General features: G+C 49.0%; 1 protein-coding gene across 1 annotated transcript in view; it reads left to right on the top strand.

Moving 5' to 3' along the window:
• The first annotated feature begins 3,751 nt into the window (after positions 1 to 3,751).
• Positions 3,752 to 21,092, top strand: part of LOC119955298 (lysine-specific demethylase 7B-like) — a 316,061-nt gene continuing 298,720 nt past the window's right edge. Inside the window, exon 1 of the mRNA XM_038781379.1 lies at positions 3,752 to 3,877. Within this exon, the coding sequence (XP_038637307.1) occupies positions 3,780 to 3,877 (98 nt within the window). The 5' untranslated portion in view covers positions 3,752 to 3,779. The remainder of the gene's footprint in view (positions 3,878 to 21,092) is intronic.

Below are 21,092 nucleotides of genomic sequence, written 5' to 3'. Positions count from 1 at the left end.
AGAGTGGTGAGGCCGTGGAATGCCCTACCTGCAACAGTAGTGAACTCGCCAACATTGCGGGCATTAAAAAATTTATTGGATAAGCATATAGATGATAAGGGCATAGTGTAGGTTAGATGGCCTTTAGTTTTTTTCCATGTCGGTGCAACATCGAGGGCCGAAGGGCCTGTACTGCGCTGTATCGTTCTATGTTCTATGTTCTATGTTACATTCACCACATACAGAAAAACATTTCAAAAGGGGAGATGTCATGATATGCAGACCTGCACATAATTTCATAGAATTTACAGTGGAGAAGGGGGCCATTTGGCACATTGAGTCTGCACCGGCTCTTTGAAAGAGCACCCTACCAAGCCCACACCTCCACCCTATCCCCATACCCCAGTAACCCCACCCAACACTAAGGGCAATTTTGGACATTAAGGGCAGTTTAGCATGGCCACTCCACCTAACCTGCACATCTTTGGACTGTGGGAGGAAACCAGAGCACCTGGAGTAAACCCACGCACACACGGGGAGAACGAGCAGACTCCACAGAGACAGTGACCCAAGCCGGGAATCGAACCTGGGACCCTGGAGCTGTGAAGCAATTGTGCTAACCACTATGCTACCGTGCTGCCCTTAATGAGATACAGACAGGCAACTAATGAACACAGAGAACAGGACATAATCAATTAGCAGGCAGAACACTTTGGGGTGGTTTTCCCACTATAAAAGGCACGAGGCACTCACACTCCGCCTCTTTCCACTGGGGACATCTACAGAGTGAGTCAGGGTGTATATATCACAACACCTTCAGCACATGGCTAAGAGCTAGTCTGGTTCGTCAGACAGAGTAATCACACTTAGGTTAGCAGAGAGTGTAGAGAACTGTGCTAACTGTGTGACAGGTTCAATAAATTAAATTGAACTAACTTCAGGTTTGGAGTAGCTTTCAGTTCAAGCTGCATCCAGTTCCAGCCCGTGTTATCTCAGTGTGCTTAACATGACAGTAGGCTCATTCAGAAAGTTAGGGGGCAGGGGATACAGGGAAATTTGGCTGTCTGGATACAAAATTGGCTGGCCGAAAGAAGACAGCAAGGGGTAGTGCATGGAAAGTATTCCACCTGGAGGCTGGTGACCAGTGGTGTCCCGCATGGATCTGTTCTGGGACCTCTGCTCTTTGTGGTTTTTATCAATGACTTTGATGAGGAAGTGGAAGGGTGGGTTCGTAAGTTTGCCGATGACACAAAGGTTGGTGGAGTTGTAGATAGTGTCGAGGGCTGGTGCAGGGTACAACAGGATATCAATCGACAGGATGCAGAGCTGGGCTGAGACGTGGCAGATGGAGTTCAACCTAGATAAATGTGAAGTGATTCATTTTGGAAGGTCGAGTTTGAATGTTGAATACAGGGTTAAAGGCAGGATTCTTGGAAGTGTGGAGGAACAGAGGGATCATGGGGTCCACGTACATAGATCCCTCAAAGTTGCCACCCAGGATGATAGGGTTGTTAAGAAGGCATATGGTGTGTTGGCTTTCATTAACAGGGAGATTGAGTTTAAGAGCTGCAAGGTTTTGCTGCAGCTTTATAAAACCCTAGTTAGACCACACTTGGAATATTGTGTCCAGTTCTGGTCGCCTCATTCTAGGAAGGATGTGGATGCTTTGGAGAGGCTGCAGAGGAAATTTACCAGGATGCTGCCTAGACTGGAGGGCATGTCTTATGAATAAAGATTGAGGGAGCTAGGGCTTTTCTCACTGGAAGATCAGGTTAAAGTCCAATAGGTTTGTTTTGAATCACTAGCTTTCGGAGCACTGCTCCTTCCTCAGGTGAATCTCCACTGTGCTAGACCAGCCCCATTATGTGGAGATGCCGGCGTTGGACTGGGGTGAGCACAGTAAGAAGTCTTACAACACCAGGTTAAAGTCCAACAGGTTTGTTTCAAATCACTAGGTTTCGGAGCACTGCTCCTTCCTCAGGTGAATGTTAAAGCTAGTGATTTGAAACAAACCTGTTGGACTTTAACCTGGTGTTGTAAGACTTCTTACTGTGCTTACCCCAGTCCAACGCCGGCACCTCCACATAATGGGGCTGGTTTAGCGCAGTGGGCTAAGACAGCTGGCTTGTAATGCAGTACAAGACCAACAACGTGGTTCAATTCTCATTCCAGCCTCCCCAAACAGGTGTCGGAATGTGGCGACTAGGGGCTTTTCACAGTAACTTAATTGAAGCCTACTTGTGACAATAAGGGATTATTAATTATTATTATTAATTTTCTCACTGGAGTGAAGAAGAAAGCGAGGTGACTTGACAGAGGTGCACAAGGTGATGAGAGGCATGAATAGAGTGGCTAGCCAGAAACTTTTCCCCAGGGTGGAAATGGCTGTCACGAGGAAGGTATAGAACATATAAAAATACAGCACAGAACAGGCCCTTCGGCCCATGATGTTGTGCCGAACTTTTGTCCTAGATTAAGAACAAATTAATATGCACCCCATCATTCTACCGTGATCCACGTACCTATCCAATAGCTGCTTGAAGGCCCTAACGTTTCCGACTCAACTACTTCCACAGTGCATTCCACTACTCTCTGGGTAAGAACCTACCTCTGACATCCCCCCTATATCTTCCACCATTCACCTTAAATTTATATCCCCTTGTAATGGTTTGTTCCACCTGGGGAAAAAGTCTCTGTCTACTCTATCTATTCCCCATATCATCTTATAAACCTCTATCAAGTCGCCCCTCATCCTTCTCCCTTCCAATGAGAAAAGGCCTAGCACCCTCAACTTTTCCTCTCCATTCCAGGCAACATCCTGGTAAATCTCCATTGCACCTTTTCCAAAGCTTCCACATCCTTCCTAAAAGGGGAGATATCAGAGGTAGGTTCCAGGGTCCCACGTTCGATTCCCGGCTTGGGTCACTGTCTGTGCAGAATCTGCACATTCTCCCCGTGTGTGCGTGGGTTTCCTCCGGGTGCTCTGGTTTCCTCCCACAGTCCAAAGATGTGCAGGTTAGGTGGATTGGCCATGATAAATTGCCCTTAGTGTCCAAAATTGCCCTTAGTGTTGGGTGGGGTTATTAGGTTATGGGGATAGGGTGTGGATCTTGGGTGGAGGTGTGGATCTTGGGTAGGGCGCTCATTCCAAGAGCTGGTGCAGACTCAATGGGCCGAATGGCCTCCTTCTGCACTGTAAATTCTATGTTCTATACAGTTTAGTACACAAGTATATGGTTTAGTACACAAGTCCAAGGGCTGGAAAATGGGATTAGAATAGATAAGTGCGAAAACTGTAAATCTGAGGAGGGGCTTCACCTCACTGTCTGGACTCTGTTGACTCCGCAATCTGATTGGACAGTTGCGATGCCCATCAAATGACATCCCGAAACAACACGTGCTTTTGTTATTCTCACATCCTGTGAGCTATGATTGGCTAAGATGCTTTCTGCTCCCTCCTGAGGGGTGTAGCTTTTTCTGAACCCACCAATCATTGGCGCGCACTGCCAGATCTGCGCGAGCCCAACTGTGATTGGTCAGTGGATGTGATGATGATGATTGGTTGACGAACTGTCACTCTTCCTGTTCGCTATGATGTCACATGGGAGAGGCGGGCCGGAGCCGTCTGCCCATCAGCTGATTGGTGCAACCACTGTCAATCAGTGTCCAGTTTCCTGTACCCCCTCCTGATTGGCTCGCGAAGCACTGACCACACAGGCTTTTGCCCATTTCCGCCGGCAGTGGGCGGTTCCGCCGGGGGTTTTTGTTCTGGGCCCAGTGTGTGGCCCAAAGTTTGCAAGATGGCGGCAGGGCCAGTTTACTGCCAATGTAGACAGCCCTATGATGCCGGGCGCTTCATGATTGAGTGCGATGTCTGCAAGGACTGGTTCCATGGCAGGTAACCGCCTCCTCGTTACCGAGTGGCACAGCCGGACCCCATCACAAATGCGCTTGTTCGACCCGGGGCCGAAAGCGGGGGAGCTGAGGAGGACTGGGATCGCCCAGCCCCTCCCCTCACCCCCAACCTTTCCCATCCCCCCCAATCCGCCACTGTCCCCTCGCCCTCACCAACCCACCACCACCCCTACCAACCACCCCCAACCCTACCCCCCCCCCCCACCACCCCTACCCATCCCCCCACCCCAGCCCTCACCAACCCCCCATACCCCCAACCCTACCCACCCCCCCCCAACCCAGCCCTCACCAACCCCCCATACCCCCAACCCTACCCACCCCCCCAACCCAGCCCTCACCAATCCCCCCACCAACCCCCCAACCCTACCCATCCCCCCCAACCCTACCACCCCCCCACCAACCCTACCACCCCCCCACCAACCCTACCCACCCCCCCCACCAACCCTAACCCACCCCCACCACCCTACCCACCCCCCACCAACCCTACCCACCCCCCACCAACCCTACCCACCCCCCCCACCACCCTACCCACCCCCCACCAACCCTACCCACCCCCCCACCAACCCTACCCACCCCCCCACCAACCCTACCCACCCCCCCACCAACCCTACCCACCCCCCCACCAACCCTACCCACCCCCCCACCAACCCTACCCACCCCCCCACCAACCCTACCCACCCCCCCACCAACACTACCAATCCCCCCCACCAACACTACCCATCCCCCCCACCAACCCTACCCATCCCCCCCCCACCAACCCTACCCATCCCCCCCCCACCACCCTACCCATCCCCCCCCCACCAACCCTACCCATCCCCCCCCACCAACCCTACCCATCCCCCCCCACCAACCCTACCCATCCCCCCCCACCAACCCTACCCATTGGTTGTGGGTAAAATGTTGGAAAAGGTTATAAGAGATAGGGTTTATAAACATCTTGAAAAGAACAAGTTGATTAGCGATAGTCAACATGGTTTTGTGAAGGGTAGGTCATGCCTCACAAACCTTATTGAGTTTTTTGAGAAGGTGACCAAACAGGTGGATGAGGGTAAAGCTGTTGATGTGGTGTATATGGATTTGAGTAAGGCGTTTGATAAGGTTCCCCACGGTAGGCTATTGCAGAAAATAAGGAAGTATGGAATTGAAGGTGATTTAGCGGTTTGGATCAGTAATTGGCTAGCTGAAAGAAGACAGCGGGTGGTGGTTGATGGCAAATGTTCATCCTGGAGTTCAGTTACTAGTGGTGTACCGCAAGGATCTGTTTTGGGGCCACTGCTGTTTGTCATTTTTATAAATGACCTGGAAGAGGGTGTAGAAGGATGGGTTAGTAAATTTGCAGATGACACGAAGGTCGGTGGAGTTGTGGATAGTGCTGAAGGATGTTATAGGATACAGAGGGACATAGATAAGCTGCAGAGCTGGGCTGAGAGGTGGCAGATGAAGTTTAATGCGGAAAAGTGCGAGGTGGTTCACTTTGGAAGGAGTAACAGGAATGCAGAGTACTGGGCTAATGGCAAGATTCTTGGTAGTGTAGATGAACAGAGAGATCTCGGCATCCAGGTACATAAATCCCTGAAAGTTGCCACCCAGGTTAATAGGGCTGTTAAGAAGGCATATGGTGTGCTAGCCTTTATCAGTAGGGGGATTGAGTTTCGGAACCACAAGGTCATGCTGCAGCTGTACATAACTCTGGTGCGGCCGCACCTGGCGTACTGCGTGCAGTTCTGGTCACCACATTATAGGAAGGATGTGGAAGCTTTGGAAAGGGTTCAGAGGGGATTTACTAGGATGTTGCCTGGTATGGAGGGAAGGTCTTACGAGGAAAGGCTCAGGGAATTGAGGTTGTTTTCGTTAGAGAGGAGAAGGCTGAGAGGTGACTTAATAGAGACATATAAGATAGTCAGAGGGTTAGATAGGGTGGACAGTGAGAGTCTTTTCCTCGGATGGTGATGGCCAACACGAGGGGACATAGCTTTACATTGAGGGGTGATAGATATAGGACAGATATCAGAGGCAGTTTCTTTACTCAGAGAGTAGTAGGGGTGTGGAACACCCTGCCTGCAACAGTAGTAGACTCGCCAACTTTAAGGGCATTTAAGTGGTCGCTGGATAGACATATGGATGAAAATGGAATAGTGTAGGTCAGATAAGCTTCAGATGGTTTCACAGGTCGGCGCACATCGAGGGCTGAAGAGCCCGTACTGCGCTGTAGTGTTCTATGTTCTATTCCCCCCCCCCAACCCTACCCATCCCCCCCCCCCAACCCTACCCATCCCCCCCAACCCTACCCATCCCCCCCCAAACCCTAACCCACCCCCCCCAACCCTACCCACCCCCCCAAACCCTACCCACCCCCCCCCCAACCCTACCCACCCCCCCCAACCCTACCCATCCCCCCCCAACCCTACCCATCCCCCCCCAACCCTACCCATCCCCCCCCCCAACCCTACCCATCCCCCCCACCCTACCCATCCCCCCCAACCCTACCCATCCCCCCCCAACCCTACCCATCCCCCCAACCCTACCCATCCCCCCCAACCCTACCCATCCCCCCCAACCCTACCCATCCCCCCCAACCCTACCCATCCCCCCCACCCTACCCATCCCCCCCAACCCTACCCATCCCCCCAACCCTACCGCATCCCCCCCAACCCTACCCATCCCCCCCAACCCCTCCCATCCCCCCAACCCCTCCCCCCAATCCCTCCCCCCCCCCCCCCCCCCCCATCCCTCTCTCTCTCTTTCTCTTCCCCCCCCCCCCCATCCATCCCCCCCATAAGGGGATGCAACCTTTTTTGGAACTGGCTCACAGTTTCAGTTCCATACGCTTTACTTTAGACACAAAACAGCACGTCACCTCCCCTTTAACCAGGAATAAATTGGTCTGTGGGTTGGAAATTTGCTTGGTCCAGAGAGGAGTTTTGGCTGAATACCTGTTTGTTTGTTTGGAATGGAAGGTTCTGCTGTTTCACTTGTTTCTGTTCAGGTTCAATGGTTTCAGCTAAAGTTTCATCATTGAATCAGTCTGGTTTCACCAACTGGTGATTTCCCAGGAATCTTCAATTTAACTGAAAGATCCCTGAAATTTGCTTTCTCTAATCTGGTTAGTGGTCTCTTCCAGAATCCACAGCGTGTTTCAACAGAGGTCAGTGGCCCTTGACACTTGATGGAGAGGATGTGTCTTCTTGTTGGAGAATGTTGATTAGGGGTGTTATGGCCTAGGGTTTAGAGAACCCCAGAGTGTATCATGGAGTTCACCTGACCCACAACGTTAATAGATTGTGGTTATGGGGAGCACACGGCCCACTCTACAGGTGTGGTACAGCAGAAATGGAAAAGTACTTTTTAAAGCAAAACAATGTTTATTCAATGAACTCAAGTTAACCTTTTTAAAACATACAGTGAACATCTTAGCAAACCATCAATTCAAATACAACCCCAAAGAATACAACACTAAGTAATTCTTAAGCTGTCCTTTTAACATGCATAAGACCTAAAAAAAACTTTAAACAGAAGCACATCAGGTTAAAGTCACTTCTGGGAGCAGTTATTAGTTTTAAGTCACCAAATGATCGATTTACAGTTTTTAGATTACAGAGAGAGACGAATGCTCCTTCTGGCTGTGACTGCAGCTATCCAGCTCTGTAAACGAAACTAAAACAACCTGCAGGCAAACAACCTAAAATGAAAGTAAAAAGATGACAGACAGCCCGGCTCCACCCACACTCTGACATTACTGATAAACACCCATTTCTTAAAGGTACATGTTTTTAAACACCCATTTCGTAAAGGTAGCTCTCAGATGACAGGGGTCCACTGTTTAAAAATAAGGGGTCTCATGTCACTTAAGACGGCGATGAGGAGCAATAATTTTAGAGGCTTTAAGTCCAAGGAGCTCTTCCTTAATAGCAGTGGAAGGAGAGTCTTTGTATTGAACTTGTGTGTGGAATCAGAGGAGATAGGGGAAGCATTAAATGGATATTTTTCGTCAGTGTTACAATGTTGTGTCGCCCATTGTTCAAGAAGGGGAGTAGAGACAACCCTGGTAATTATAGACCTGTGAGCCTTACTTCGGTTGTGGGTAAAATGTTGGAAAAGGTTATAAGAGATAGGGTTATAATCATCTTGGAAAAAGAACAAGTTGATTAGCGATAGTCAACACGGTTTTGTGAAGGGTAGGTCATGCCTCACAAACCTTATTGATTTTTTTGAGTAGTTGACCAAAACAGGTGGATGAGGGTAGAGCGGGTTGATGTGGTGTATATGGATTTCAGTAAGGCGTTTGAGTAAGGTTCACACGGTAGGCTATTGCGAAAAATAAGGAAGTATGGGATTGAAGGTGATTTAGGCGGTTTGGATCAGTAATTGGCTAGCTGAAAGAAGACAGAGGGTGGTGGTTGATGGCAAATGTTCATCCTGGAGTTCAGTTACTAGTGGTGTACCGCAAGGATCTGTTTTGGGGCCACGCTGTTTTGTCATTTTTATAAATGACCTGGAAGAGGGTGTAGAAGGATGGGTTTAGTAAATTTGCGGATGACACTAGGTCGGTGGAGTTGTGGATAGTGCTGAAGGATGTTATGGGATACAGAGGGATATAGATAAGCTGCAGAGCTGGGCTGAGAGGTGGCAGATGGAGTTTAATGCGGAAAATGTGAGGTGGTTCACTTTGGAAGGAGTAACAGGAATGCAGAGTCCTGGGCTAATGGCAAGATTCTTGGTAGTGTAGATGAACAGAGAGATCTCGGCATCCAGGTACATAAATCCCTGAAAGTTGCCACCCAGGTTAATAGGGCTGTTAAGAAGGCATATGGTGGGCTAGCCTTATCAGTAGGGGGATTGAGTTTCGGAGTCACAAGGTCATGCTGCAGCTGTACAATAACTCTGGTGCGGCCGCTCCTGGAGTAACTGCGTGGCAGTTCTGGTCACCACATTAGAGGAAGGATGTGGAAGCTTTGGAAAGGGTTCAGAGGAGATTTACTAGGATGTTGCCTGGTATGGAGGGAAGGTCTTACGAGGAAAGGCTCAGGACTTGAGGTTGTTTATGTTAGAGGAGGAGAATGCTGAGAGTGACTTAATAGAGACATATAAGATAGTCAGAGGGTTAGATAGGGTGGACGTGATAGTCTTTTTCCTCGGATGGTGATGACCAACACGAGGGACATAGCTTTAAATTGAGGGGTGATAGATATAGGACAGATGTCAGAGGCAGTTTCTTTACTCAGAGAGTAGTAGGGGTGTGGAACGCCCTGCCTGCAACAGTAGTAGACTCGCCAACTTTAAGGGCATTAAGTGGTCACTGGATAGACATATGGATGAAAATGGAATAGTGTAGGTCAGATAGGGCTTCAGATGGTTTTCACAGGTCGGCGCAACATCGAGGGCCGAAGGGCCCGTACTGCGCTGTAGTGTTCTCTGTTCTATGTATATTTTTAAGACTGAGGTTGATAGATTCTTGATTAACAAGGGGGTGAAAGGTTATTGGTGGTGGGCAGCAATTTAGGGTTGAGGTTACAATCAGATCGGCCATGATCTTATTAAATGGGGTTGAGGGATTCAGTGGCCTGTACCTGCTCCTAATGCATATGTTTCTATGATTCTTTCCAGGAAGAATTTTGATGTTCCACAGTAGTTTCTGACCTCAACAGACTGATCCAGATTAAGCTCGGGCGCCGGTTTACATGTGTCTTTGACCTTTTCTGATCAAGTTGCTTTGAACCGAGTCCGGACAAACCAAATCCACCCTGGTACACAGTTGTCTTCTGAAAGTCAGTTCAGCGAGATCAGTCTGTTGTTGAAGGGCAGGTTAATAGGGTGGTGAAAAAGGCATATGGGACACTTGCCTTTTTCCATCGAGGCATAGATTATAAAAGCAGGAGGACATGTTGGAGTTGTATCGAACTTTGTTGAGGCTACAGCTGGAGTACTGTGCAATTCTCGTTGCCACATTATAGGAAGGATGTGATTGCATTGGATGGGGTGCAGAGAGGATTCACAAGAATGTTGCCTTGGATGCAATGTTTGAAGAGAGGTTGGATAGGCTTGGGTTGTTTTTGCTGGAGCAGAGAAGACTGAGGGGCCATGGACAGGGTGAATAAGGCAGCTGTTCCCCTTGGTTGAAGGGGGACACAGGCTAAAGGTAAGGAGCAGGAGTTTAAGAGGGATTTCAGGAAAAACCTTTTTACCCAGAGGGTGCTGACGGTCTGGAATGTACTGCTGGGAGGGTGGTAGAGTGGGGTTGCCTCATCCTTTTTAAAAAAAAAAAAAAAGTACCTGGATGAGCACTTGGCACGCCATAACATTCAAGGCTGTGAGCCAAGTGCTGGAAAGGGATTAGTTAGGCAGGTCAGGTGTTTTTCAGATGTCAATGCAGACACTTTGGGCTTAAGGGCCTCTTCTGTGCTTGGTATTATTCACTAATTCTGTGGAGTGTTAGGACACATCAAAAAAAGGTTAACGTCCCTTCAGTCCATTTGGCATTTTTGGACCAAATACTCCGCTTCATCATATGCGAATGGATGGTATGGTGAGATGAGAGGCTGATTGCTCTCATTGTTTTTCAGCAATGTTTGAAATTCGGCGATGTGAACTGACATCTGCTTGCAGCAATCCAACATAGTGAACATATATTGGAGAGAATCAATATTTGTTAAGGGAATAGCATGAGGCATCCATGTGGGCATCTACCACAATCAACAATGTATGCCTGGAAGTGGTCTGGCCAATTTCACGTGATGCGTTTGCCATGGGCTGTCAGGCCAAGCCCAGGGATGCAATGGGGCAGGTGTTGGAGAGGACTTTATTTCTTGGCACTGATAGACCAGTGACTGGCCATGCCTTTGATGTCTTCATCGAGGAGTGACCCACCATGCATGCAGACGAGCCTATTCTTTCATTTTTAAGATTCCATGTGACCAAGGGAGCTTTTCTTACAGTTGGAGGAAGAGAAAACTCTGATTCCCCATAACAAACCGCTTAGAGTCAGCTCAAACTCTGCGCTTGTAGTAAGGGCTGCAGCACAGTAAGGCAGTGGTTAACACTGTTGCTTCACAGCACCTGGGTCCCAGGTTCGATTCCCTCCTTGGGTCACTGTCTATGTGGAATCTGCAGGTTTTCCCCGTGTTTGCGTGGATTTCCTCCCACAAGTCCCGAAAGACATGCATTGGACGTGAATTGGACATTCTGAATTCTGTGTACCCGAACAGGCGCCAGAATGTGGCGACAAGGAGCTTTTCACAGTAACTCCATTACAGTGTTAATGTAAGCCTACTCATGCCAATAAAGATTAATATTTTAAAAAATCAGTATTAACTTCCTGGGGGCATACCAATTTTCTGTGTCCAGGTAAACTTTGGAGAGCACGATATCTTTCTGCATTTCAAGTGAATTTGAATGTCTGCTAACCAGCTTTCTATCCACCTCAAGACACGACCCACAATCCCATGCGCTTTAACTTTATGTAGTAATGATATGTGAGACCTTGGGCCTCACGGGTAGCATGGTGGTTGGCATCAATGCTTCACAGCTCCAGGGTCCCAGGTTTGATTCCGGATGGGTCACTGTCTGTGTGGAGTCTGCAAGTCCTCCCCGTGTGTGCGTGGGTTTCCTCCGGGTGCTCCGGTTTTCTCCCACAGTCCAAAGATGTGCGGGTTAGGTGGATTGGCCATGCTAAATTGCCCGTAGTGTAAGGTTAATGGGGGGATTGTTGGGTTACGGGTATATGGGTTACGTGGGTTTGAGTGGGTGTGGTCATTGCTCGGCACAACATCGAGGCCAGGGGGCCTGTTCTGTGCTGTACTGTTCTATGAATACCTTCTGAAAGTCTAACCACATCCACCAGTTCTCCTGGTCACTTACTTGTCATCTTTAATGAATTCCAGTAGATTTGTTGAGCATGCTTTCCCTTTTCTAAATGCATCCTGACTTTGTCTAATTACACCACTGCTTCCAAATGCTGTGCCACTGAATCCTTGATAATGGGACTCCAGCAACTTCTGTACTACCGATGTTAGGCTCACTGGTCTATAGTTCCCTGTTTTCTCTCCACCTCCCTTTTTTGAGTAGTGGGGTCATATGAGCTACCTTCTAATCTGTGGGAACCATTCCAGAGTCCAAATTATTTTGGAAAATGACCACCAATGGATGTACTATTCCTCGGGCCACTTCCTTCAGTACTGTTATGGGCCAGGTTTAGATAACTCCAAAGTGTGTCATGGAGTTCACCTGACCCAGAACTGTTTATTGATTTTGGTTACGATGAGCACAAGGCTGCCTTTCAGGTGTTATTCACCAGATGCTTTAAGCACTTTAATCAAAAACAAAGTTTATTCTACAAATTCAGTTAACATTTTTATGAACACACACAGTAAGTATTTTTTATCAACTACCAACATAACACTACCCCACACAGCTACAGTACTTTGTGTTTAACCCGTAATAAATTCCCCCTTTAGCTGTTCCAATTTAATAACAAGATCCCATAATCCTGGAAAAACCCTTTGAAAGGTGTGACCCAGCACACAGTACTCAAGACCTGGAATGTTTCTTTTTTCCTTCTTGTTTCCTTTCCAAAACCAGCAAGTTTGAATTTCTTCTAGAAAAGTATGAATTTAGTTCCCTGTTATGAATTGCCCCGTTTCTGACAGTAAGGGGCCTGCGTTTGTTTTTCTCAATCTTTTCTCAAAGGCTAAGAATCTATGGCGAGTAACTCACCTCCTGACATGCCCCGTCCCCCAAAAGCTTGTCCACCATAGTGGGTGGCATGGTAGTATGGTGGTTAGCACTGTTGCTTCACCGTGCCAGTGTTCCAGGTTGATTCCTACTTGGTCACTGTCTGTGAGGAGTCTGCATGTTCTCCCTTTGTCTGCGTGAGTTCCTCCCGTGTGCTCAGTTTTTTCCCACAACACCTGAAAGCCTTACTTGTTAGGTGAATTGGACGTTCTGGATTCTCTCTGTGGCGACCAGTGGATTTTCACAGTAAAGTCATTGCAGTGTTAATGTAAGCCTACTTGTGACGATAATAACGATTATTATTACAAGGCACAAGTCAGGCATGTAATGGAATACTCTCCACTTGCCTGCATGAGTGCAGCTCCAACAACACTCAAGAAGCTCGGCACCATTCAGGACAAACGCCCGCTTGATTGCTTCCACTTTCCACAAACAATCCTGCAAGTTCCAATCCACAGGCAAACCTTGTACCTGCTTGTTTTCCTAGTACTGTCCAATTTTCCCTGTACTCTTTGCGAATGTCCATTTCGGAATCGGGACGTGGCCACCCCAGGTGGCTACACAAGCCCAATTTCTCCAATCTTGTATCTAATATTCCCCATTTCTGGTATAATTCTAGTGAATCTCCTCTGCACTCTCTCCTGGGCTTTACCATCCTTCCTTAAATAAGGTGCCCAGATACTGAATGATTTGTAGTGGATCCTATAAGCCGCCTTAACAACTGTTTGCCTGGCCACCTTCAGACGATTATGCACTTGAACTCTGAGGTCTGACTGTTCCTGTACTCCCTCAAAAGTTGTGTCATTGAGCCTATATTGTCTCCCCATGTTCTACCAAAATGCCTTGCCCCACAGTTAGCTGCATTGAAGTTTATCTGCCGAGTGTCTGCTCTTTTGGCCAACATGTCAATATCCCTCAGTATCATCCTCAAAATTTACTGTTCCCTCCAGCTTCGTACCGTCTGCAAGATTTTGCCATTAACACCCACTTCTAAATCATTTATATAAATCAATAAAAGCAAGAGTCCCAACACTAATCCCTGAGGTACACCACTCTCTACTTGTCTCCAGACTGAAAAATGCCCTCCAAACCTACCCTCTGTTTTTCTATCTCTCAGCCAACTTCTAGTCCATGCTGCCAAGGACCCATCAATCCCAAACATTTATAATTTGCTAACCAACCAAATTGTTGTGTAAGGAACTGAAGGTGAGTGTTTATACGAATGGGTTGAACTCTGGACACCCTTGCCTTGTTCCCTTGGTTGGTTAGCAAATTAAAAATGTTTGGGATTGATGGGTACTGGGCAGCTGAAAATATTCCATGTCCCTCCTTCCCTCCTTTTGTTTGTGCTGGCGATAGAGCCTTTGACCATCGCTCTGAGGATCTCAGATAAGTGGAGGGATAATGAGGTGAGGTGGGGGGGGGGGGGGGTGCAATGGTGGAGCATAGGGTCCCTGGTGTCGGGTTTTAGTCGCCATGCTGACATCAAAGATGACCGTTTGAATATTTCTAATCCGGTTCTCATGGTGGGAGATATATTTGCTCAAGTGTTTTGGGAGCACCATTTGCTCAAGCGTTTTGATGAAAGTTGAATTTGGAAAAGTGTTTTTTGGTCATCGTGCCAGTGACGGGGCTGGCTTGGGGGGGGATTGCCGTTTGGTGTGGTGACTAATCACTTCAAATATCTGGGAGTGCAGGTTGAGATTGGGCCTGCCTCCATAAACTGAATCTGATGAGCCTGGTGAGCAGGCTCAAGGCAGATTTGTTGAGGTGGGGCAGCCTCCCCCGATCATTGGCAGGCCGGGTGCAGGCAGTAAAGGTGAATGTTTTGTTGCGGTTTTTGTTTTTATTCCAGTGTTTGCTGGTGGTCTTGCTAAAAGTTTTTTTTATTGGGTGGGGGGGGGGGGGGGGGGGATGTGGTGGTGGAACGGTTGATTTTTGTTGTTTGTCTGGCAGGTAAGGTAACGAGGATTCGGAAGATCGTGCTTCAGAGAGAGCGACAGTCGAGATTTGACTCTTCTGAATCTGATGTATTATTATTGGGCGGCGAATACCGCAAAGGTGTGTGGCTGGGGTAGGGAACCAGGGGCAATATGGGTGAGGAAGGAGGCCTGCCCTTGGGGGTCGAGGTTGTGGGTTCTGGCAACAGCGACGCTCATGTTTTTCCCAGGGAAATATTCGGGTTGTCAGGTGGTAGTGGGCATGCTGAAGATATGGAAGCAATTTCGGCAACATTTTTAGTTAGTTTAGTTCCATGGCCTGGAACTAACTCCAGACCCACAGCAATGTGGTTGACTCTTAAATGACTCTGGGATGGGGAACGAATGCTGGCCCAGCCAACGATGCCCACATTTCATGAACGAGGAAATTAGGGATGGAGTCGAAGCTGATCCTGATCCGAGAGAATTATGTGTTTGAGCTGGCAAGATTGGATGCTAGATTTCGACGTTGGGAGGAATAGGTGGTGGTGGAAATGAAGGACATATTTTTGGGTTGGACAGTTCCCGTACTTGGAGGAGTTGATGGTGAGGTTTGGGGTTCCATGAGGGTCTGTCTTTAGGTATATGGAGGTGCTGGATTTTGCAAGGAAGGTTTTCTCAACATTTCTGGTGTTCCTCTTGTTGAAGTATTTTTTAAAAAAATGCATTTTATTCCAAACATATTAAAAAGTACAAAAACATGAACATCCTCCACATCTCGCAGTTTGTACAAGTTTTGCCCCATTTTCAACCCACCACTGGAGAAAGTTGTGCAGGTCCCCCAGCCAGGCCACCACCCCCGGCAGTGTTATCGACCGCCATTCCAGCAAAATCCTTCGGGCAACTGGAGAGCGAAGGCCACAACATCAGCCTTCCTCCTCTCCATCAGCTCTGGCATTTCCAACACCCCCAAAAATCGCCATCATAGGGTCCGGCCTGGCCTCTGCCCCCACAATCTTTGATAATGTCCCAAACATACCCTCCCAATGTATCTCCAACTTTTCACAGCCCCAGAACATATGTGCGTGGTGTGCTGATCCTTGCCCACACTTCTCACACTCATCTGCCACCTCCTGGAAGAACCCACTTACCCACCATCCCCTGGAAGAACCCACTTACCCGCCATCCCCTGGAAGAACCCACTTACCCCGCCATCCCCTGGAAGAACCACCCCCATCCCCTGGAAGAACCCACTCATTCTCCCCAAGTCATGTGCACACTGCCTACCACCTTAAACTGAATCAAACTCAACCTCGTACATGAGGTCGCATTCGCCTGCATGTTTGGGATCCGCTGGGAGAGAATGGGAAGGGTTATGGCCTGCTGGGAGAATGGGAAGGATTATGGGCCTGCTGGAGAGGTTTGGAGGGTTCTCTGGGTACAAACTGAATGTAGGGAAAAGCGAGGTATTCCTGGTGAATGAGCTGGGACAGTGGGCTAATTTAGGCGGGGTGCCATTTACGGTAGCGAGGTTTAGGTATTTGGGGATTCCGGTCGCGAGGGAATGGACGGGGCTTCATAAGTGGAACTCAACAAAGCTGGTGGAGGAGGCTAAGGAAGATCTTAAGAGGTGGGATACACTGCACTTAACACTGGCGGGGAGGGTCCAAGTGGTGAAAATGAATATTCTGCCACATTCTTGTTTATCATTCATGCTCTCGCGATCTTTACACCAAATGGCTTTTTTTCGGAAAGTGGACACGATCACTTTGGACTTTGTATGGTCTGGGAAGGTGTAGAGGGTGGGGAGGAACCTGCGACAGAGACAGAAGGGGGGGTTGGCATTGCCGAACGTGCTTCATTATTATTGGGCAGTGAATGTGGCCAAGTGCGGTGGTGGTGGGAAAGGATCTTGGTGCGAACACTGCTGGGCTAGAATCATGGGTTTGAGTCGGGGGGGGGGGGGGGTTACAGGAGGTGGAGGGAAGTGGGGCTGGTCAAGGTGAGGGATTGTATTTGGAGGAAGGGTTTGGAGGAAGCTAAGGGAGAGGGTAGAGCTGTCGAGGGGGAGCGAGTTCAGGTATCTGCAGGTTAGGAACTTTGCCTGAAAGGTCTGGAAGGGGTTCCCTAGGTTGCCAGGATACACCCTGCTGGAGCGACTGCTGCTTCTAGATGTGGAAGGGGAGGGAATAATTGGGAATATATACAAGTGGCTGGGAGCAAGGAGGCGAGCAGGTGGTGAAGATCGAGGAGAAATGGGAAGCGGATCAATTGGGGGTATGGAGTGAGGCACTGCGTGGGGTAAACGAGACCTCCTCTTGTGCAAGGATGAGCCTGATACAGTTTAAGGTGGTGCATAAGACTCGGGTGAGAACGAGTGGGTTCTTTCAGAGGGTAGCAGATGAGTGTGGGAGATGTAGGCGGGGGCCAGCGAATCACGGTACATGTTTTGGAGTGTGAAAAATTGGGCTGATTTTGGGCAGGAGTGTTTGCGATCTTAGCCAGGAGAGTGGAGGAGGAGGTGGACCCCGGACCCTTTGGTGGCGATTTGGGGTTTCAGAGCAACCGGACTCTTGGAGAGGAGGAAGGCCGATGGCTTTCGCCTGTAATTGCACAGCGGCGGATTTTGCTGGCGTGGGAGTCGGCATCGCCACCGGGGTAGCAGTTGGGTGACCTGTACAACTTCCTGCGATTAGAGAAGATAAAGTATGAGTTTCGAGGCTCAGTAGAGGGGTGTTTGAGTAAAGATGGGGGATGTTTGTGACTGAGGAGCTGTAGTCGTGGGGGGGGGGGGTGAAAATTGGGAAAAATCTGTACAGACAGTATAGTTGATTGTTGGGAAGTTTGTCTCCCGGGTGTTTATTTGCTGTAACCTGTTTTGATACATGTTTGTAATAAATACATTTAAAAAACAAATGAGGTTGCATTCACCCTGAGCATTGCCTCACTCACCACACCCCCCAGCCTATCTCTCTCTCTCTCTCTCTCTCTCTCTCCTCTCTCTCTCTCTCCCCCCCCCCCCCCCCCCCCCCCCATTCCTCCCATTTCTCCTTAATCCTCACCACCTGTGCTCCCCTGGTCCCCTTGCCACCCGTATACACCCCCAATCCTATCCTCCTTCCACGCCCCAGAGTAGCAACTGCCCCAATAAGGTACAGTCCGGCAATGTGGGAAACCCTCTCCATTCTTTCCGCGCAGACTTCCTCACTTGCATTTTTTTTGAATTTGCTTCCTTTCGGAAGCTCTTCTGGACTTACAAACCTCTGCTCTAGGTATCGACCCTTCACTCTCACCAGCCCTACCTCTCTCCACCGTACCACCCCCCCCAGCGTAAACCTGTGGTTCTCATACAGCACCGGCATCCCTTTCATCCTGAAGTATCTCCTCAACTGGTTCCACACCCTAATTGTGGATTGTACAATCGGGCTCTCCATATACCTCTTTGATGCCAACGGTAGTGCCACCATCACCATGGCCCTTAGGCTGGACCCTCTACAGGACTGCTCCTTCATCCTGACCCAATTCTAATCCTTCTCCATTCCACCACTGTCTCACCTTCTCATTCGCCGCCCAGTAATAGTGTAGCAGATTCGGTAGTGCTAACATATAGAACATAGAACAGTACAGCACAGAACAGGCCCTTCGGCCCTCGATGTTGTGCCGAACAATGATCACCCCACTTAAACCCACGTAACCTGTATACCCGTAACCCAACAATCCCCCCATTATCCTTACACTACGGGCAATTTAGCATGGCCAATCCACCTAACCCGCACATCTTTGGACTGTGGGAGGAAACCGGAGCACCCGGAGGAAACCCACGCGCACACGGGGAGGACGTGCAGACTCCACACAGACAGTGACCCAGCCGGGAATCGAACCTGGGACCCTGGAGCTGTGAAGCATTGATGCTAACCACCATGCTACCGTGAGGCTAACCTGCCTCTGTAGAACATAGAACATAGAACAGTACAGCACAGACCAGGCCCTTCGGCCCTCGATGTTGTGCCGAGCAATGATCACCCTACTCAATCCCACGTATCCACCCTATACCCGTAACCCAACAACCCCCCCTTAACCTTACTTTTTAGGATACTACGGGCATTTAGCATGGCCAATCCACCTAACCGCACATCTTTGGACTGTGGGAGGAAAACCGGAGCACCCGGAGGAAACCCACGCACACACGGGGAGGACGGCAGACTCACGCCACACAGACAGTGACCCAGCCGGGAATCGAACTGGACCCTGGAGCTGTGAAGCATTTATGCTAACCACCCATGCTACCATGCTGCTGCCCCAGGGCCCTCTTCACTCTCGATACCTTCCCCACTCATAAACTCCAAAATCGGTGAGTTCACTTTCCGGAAAAAAGGCCTTCGGAATGAGTACCGGGAGAAGGTCTGGAATACAAATAGGAACCTTGGCAGAATGTTCATTTTTTTACCACCTGGACCTTCCCACCAATATCAGGTATAATGTATCCCATCTCCTAAAGTTCTCCCTAACCGCCTCCAACTTTCAGGTCCCATTTGTGCATCGTTGCCCATTCCCTTGTCACCTGGACCCTCGAATACCTAAACCTATCCCTGGCTACTCTAAATGGTGACACCCCCAAATTGGCTCCCCGACTCACCTCATTCACCAGAATCGCTTGCTCTTTCCGACATTCAGCTTCTCGCTCAAAGGCCCCGTACCCTTCGAATAAGCCCATAATTCTTCCCATACTCTCCAGTGGGTCTGATACGAACAGCAGCAGGTCATCCGCATACAGCAACACTGTGTTCCCTTGCAATTCTCTGCCCCTCTGCTGACCCACTAAGGGCCATTGCCAGTGCGAACAACATCGGTTCCCTATGCAACCCGAAGTCTGCGAACTCTTCTCGTTTGTCCAGACACACTCCATCGGGGCCACATACAGCAGACGCAACCACACACAAACTTGGTCCAAACCCAAACCTTCCCACAACCTCGAATAGGTACCGCCACTCCGGTCGAAAGCCGCCTTTTCGTCCATAGAGACCACCACCTCCGGTACACGTCGCTTTGGGGTCAGGAAGCAAAGTACTGTACACCCCTGTCAGCATCAAGGTGGAGATGGTTAGCGGTTTGAAATTCCTAGGGGTGCACATCACCAAAAATCTATCCTGGTCCACTCACGTTGACGCTATCACCAAGAAAGCACAACAGCGCCTATACTTCCTCAGGAAACTAAGGAAATTTGGCATGTCCACATTAACCCGTACCAACTTTTACAGATGCACTATAGAAAGCATCCTATCGGGCTGCATCACAGCCTGATATGGCAACTGCTCGTCCCAGGACCGCAAGGTACTTCAGAGAGTCGTGAATACCGCCCTGTCCATCACACGAACCTGCCTCCCATCCATGGACTCCATCTACACCTCCCGCTGCCGGGGGAAAGCGGGCAGCATAATCAAGGATCCCTCCCACCCGGCTTACTCACTTTTCCAACTTCTTCCATCGGGCAGGAGATTCAGAAGTCTGAGAACACGCACGAACAGACTCAAAAACAGCTTCTTCCCCACTCTCACCAGACTCCTAAATGACCCTCTTATGGACTGACCTCATTAACACTACACCCTGTATTTCAACCGATGCCAATGCTTATGTAGATTGTTACATGTATCTTGTGTTGCCCTTTTATGTATTCTATGTATTTTCTTGAATTTTGTTTAATTCCCTTTTCTTCCATGTACTGAATGATCTGTTGAGCTGCTTGTAAAAATACCTTTCACTGTTCCTCGTACACGTGACAATAAACAATCCAATCCAATCCAGTGATCATATTTGCCAACTACCGAATGTTACTGGAAAGTTTCACTGCCCTTCATAAAACCCGTTTGGTCTCTACAACAATCCCTGGAACACATCCTTCCATCCTCCCCGCCACTAACTTAGCCAACACTTTCACATCTGTATTTAACAATGATGTGGGCCTATATGACGCATACTCCAGCAGGTCCTTCGCCGCCTTCAGGATTAATGTGATCAACGCCTGAGTCAAACTCCGGCAATCTCTAGCACCTCGCTTAACATCCCCAATAAATCTCTTCTAATAACCATCCATACTCCTCCCTCCTTCTCTTGTATCTTTGAGCCTTGAACGAGATAATCTCCCCCCGAACCACTGTCTCAATGCCTCCCAAAATGTGGCTGCCGATACCTCCCCATTCTGATTCAGCTCCACATAGTCTTTGATCACCGACTGCACCTTCTCACACAACCCATGTCTGCTTAAAGCCCCAAGTCTAACGTCCATCCCAACCTCTGCTCCTGCCTCGAGCTAAATCTAACCTCCAGCCAATGTGGTGCATGGTCAGAGATCACAATTCCCGCATACTCCGCCACCCACTCCAACCAACACCGCTCGGCTCACCACAAAAAAATCAATTCTGGAGTAGATATCCTGTACGCATGCAAGAAGAGGTACTCCCTCTCACTCGGGTTCCTAAACCTCCACGGGTTCATCATTCTCATTCTTCCCATAAACCCTCCAAGTTCGCCATCCTCAACCTTCCCATTGATTTG

Source organism: Scyliorhinus canicula, chromosome 20 (assembly GCF_902713615.1).
Source record: "Scyliorhinus canicula chromosome 20, sScyCan1.1, whole genome shotgun sequence".
Taxonomy (NCBI): Eukaryota; Metazoa; Chordata; class Chondrichthyes; order Carcharhiniformes; family Scyliorhinidae; genus Scyliorhinus; species Scyliorhinus canicula.
The sequence above is the reverse complement of the archived record's forward strand: the minus strand, read 5'-3'. Positions and strand labels throughout refer to the sequence as shown.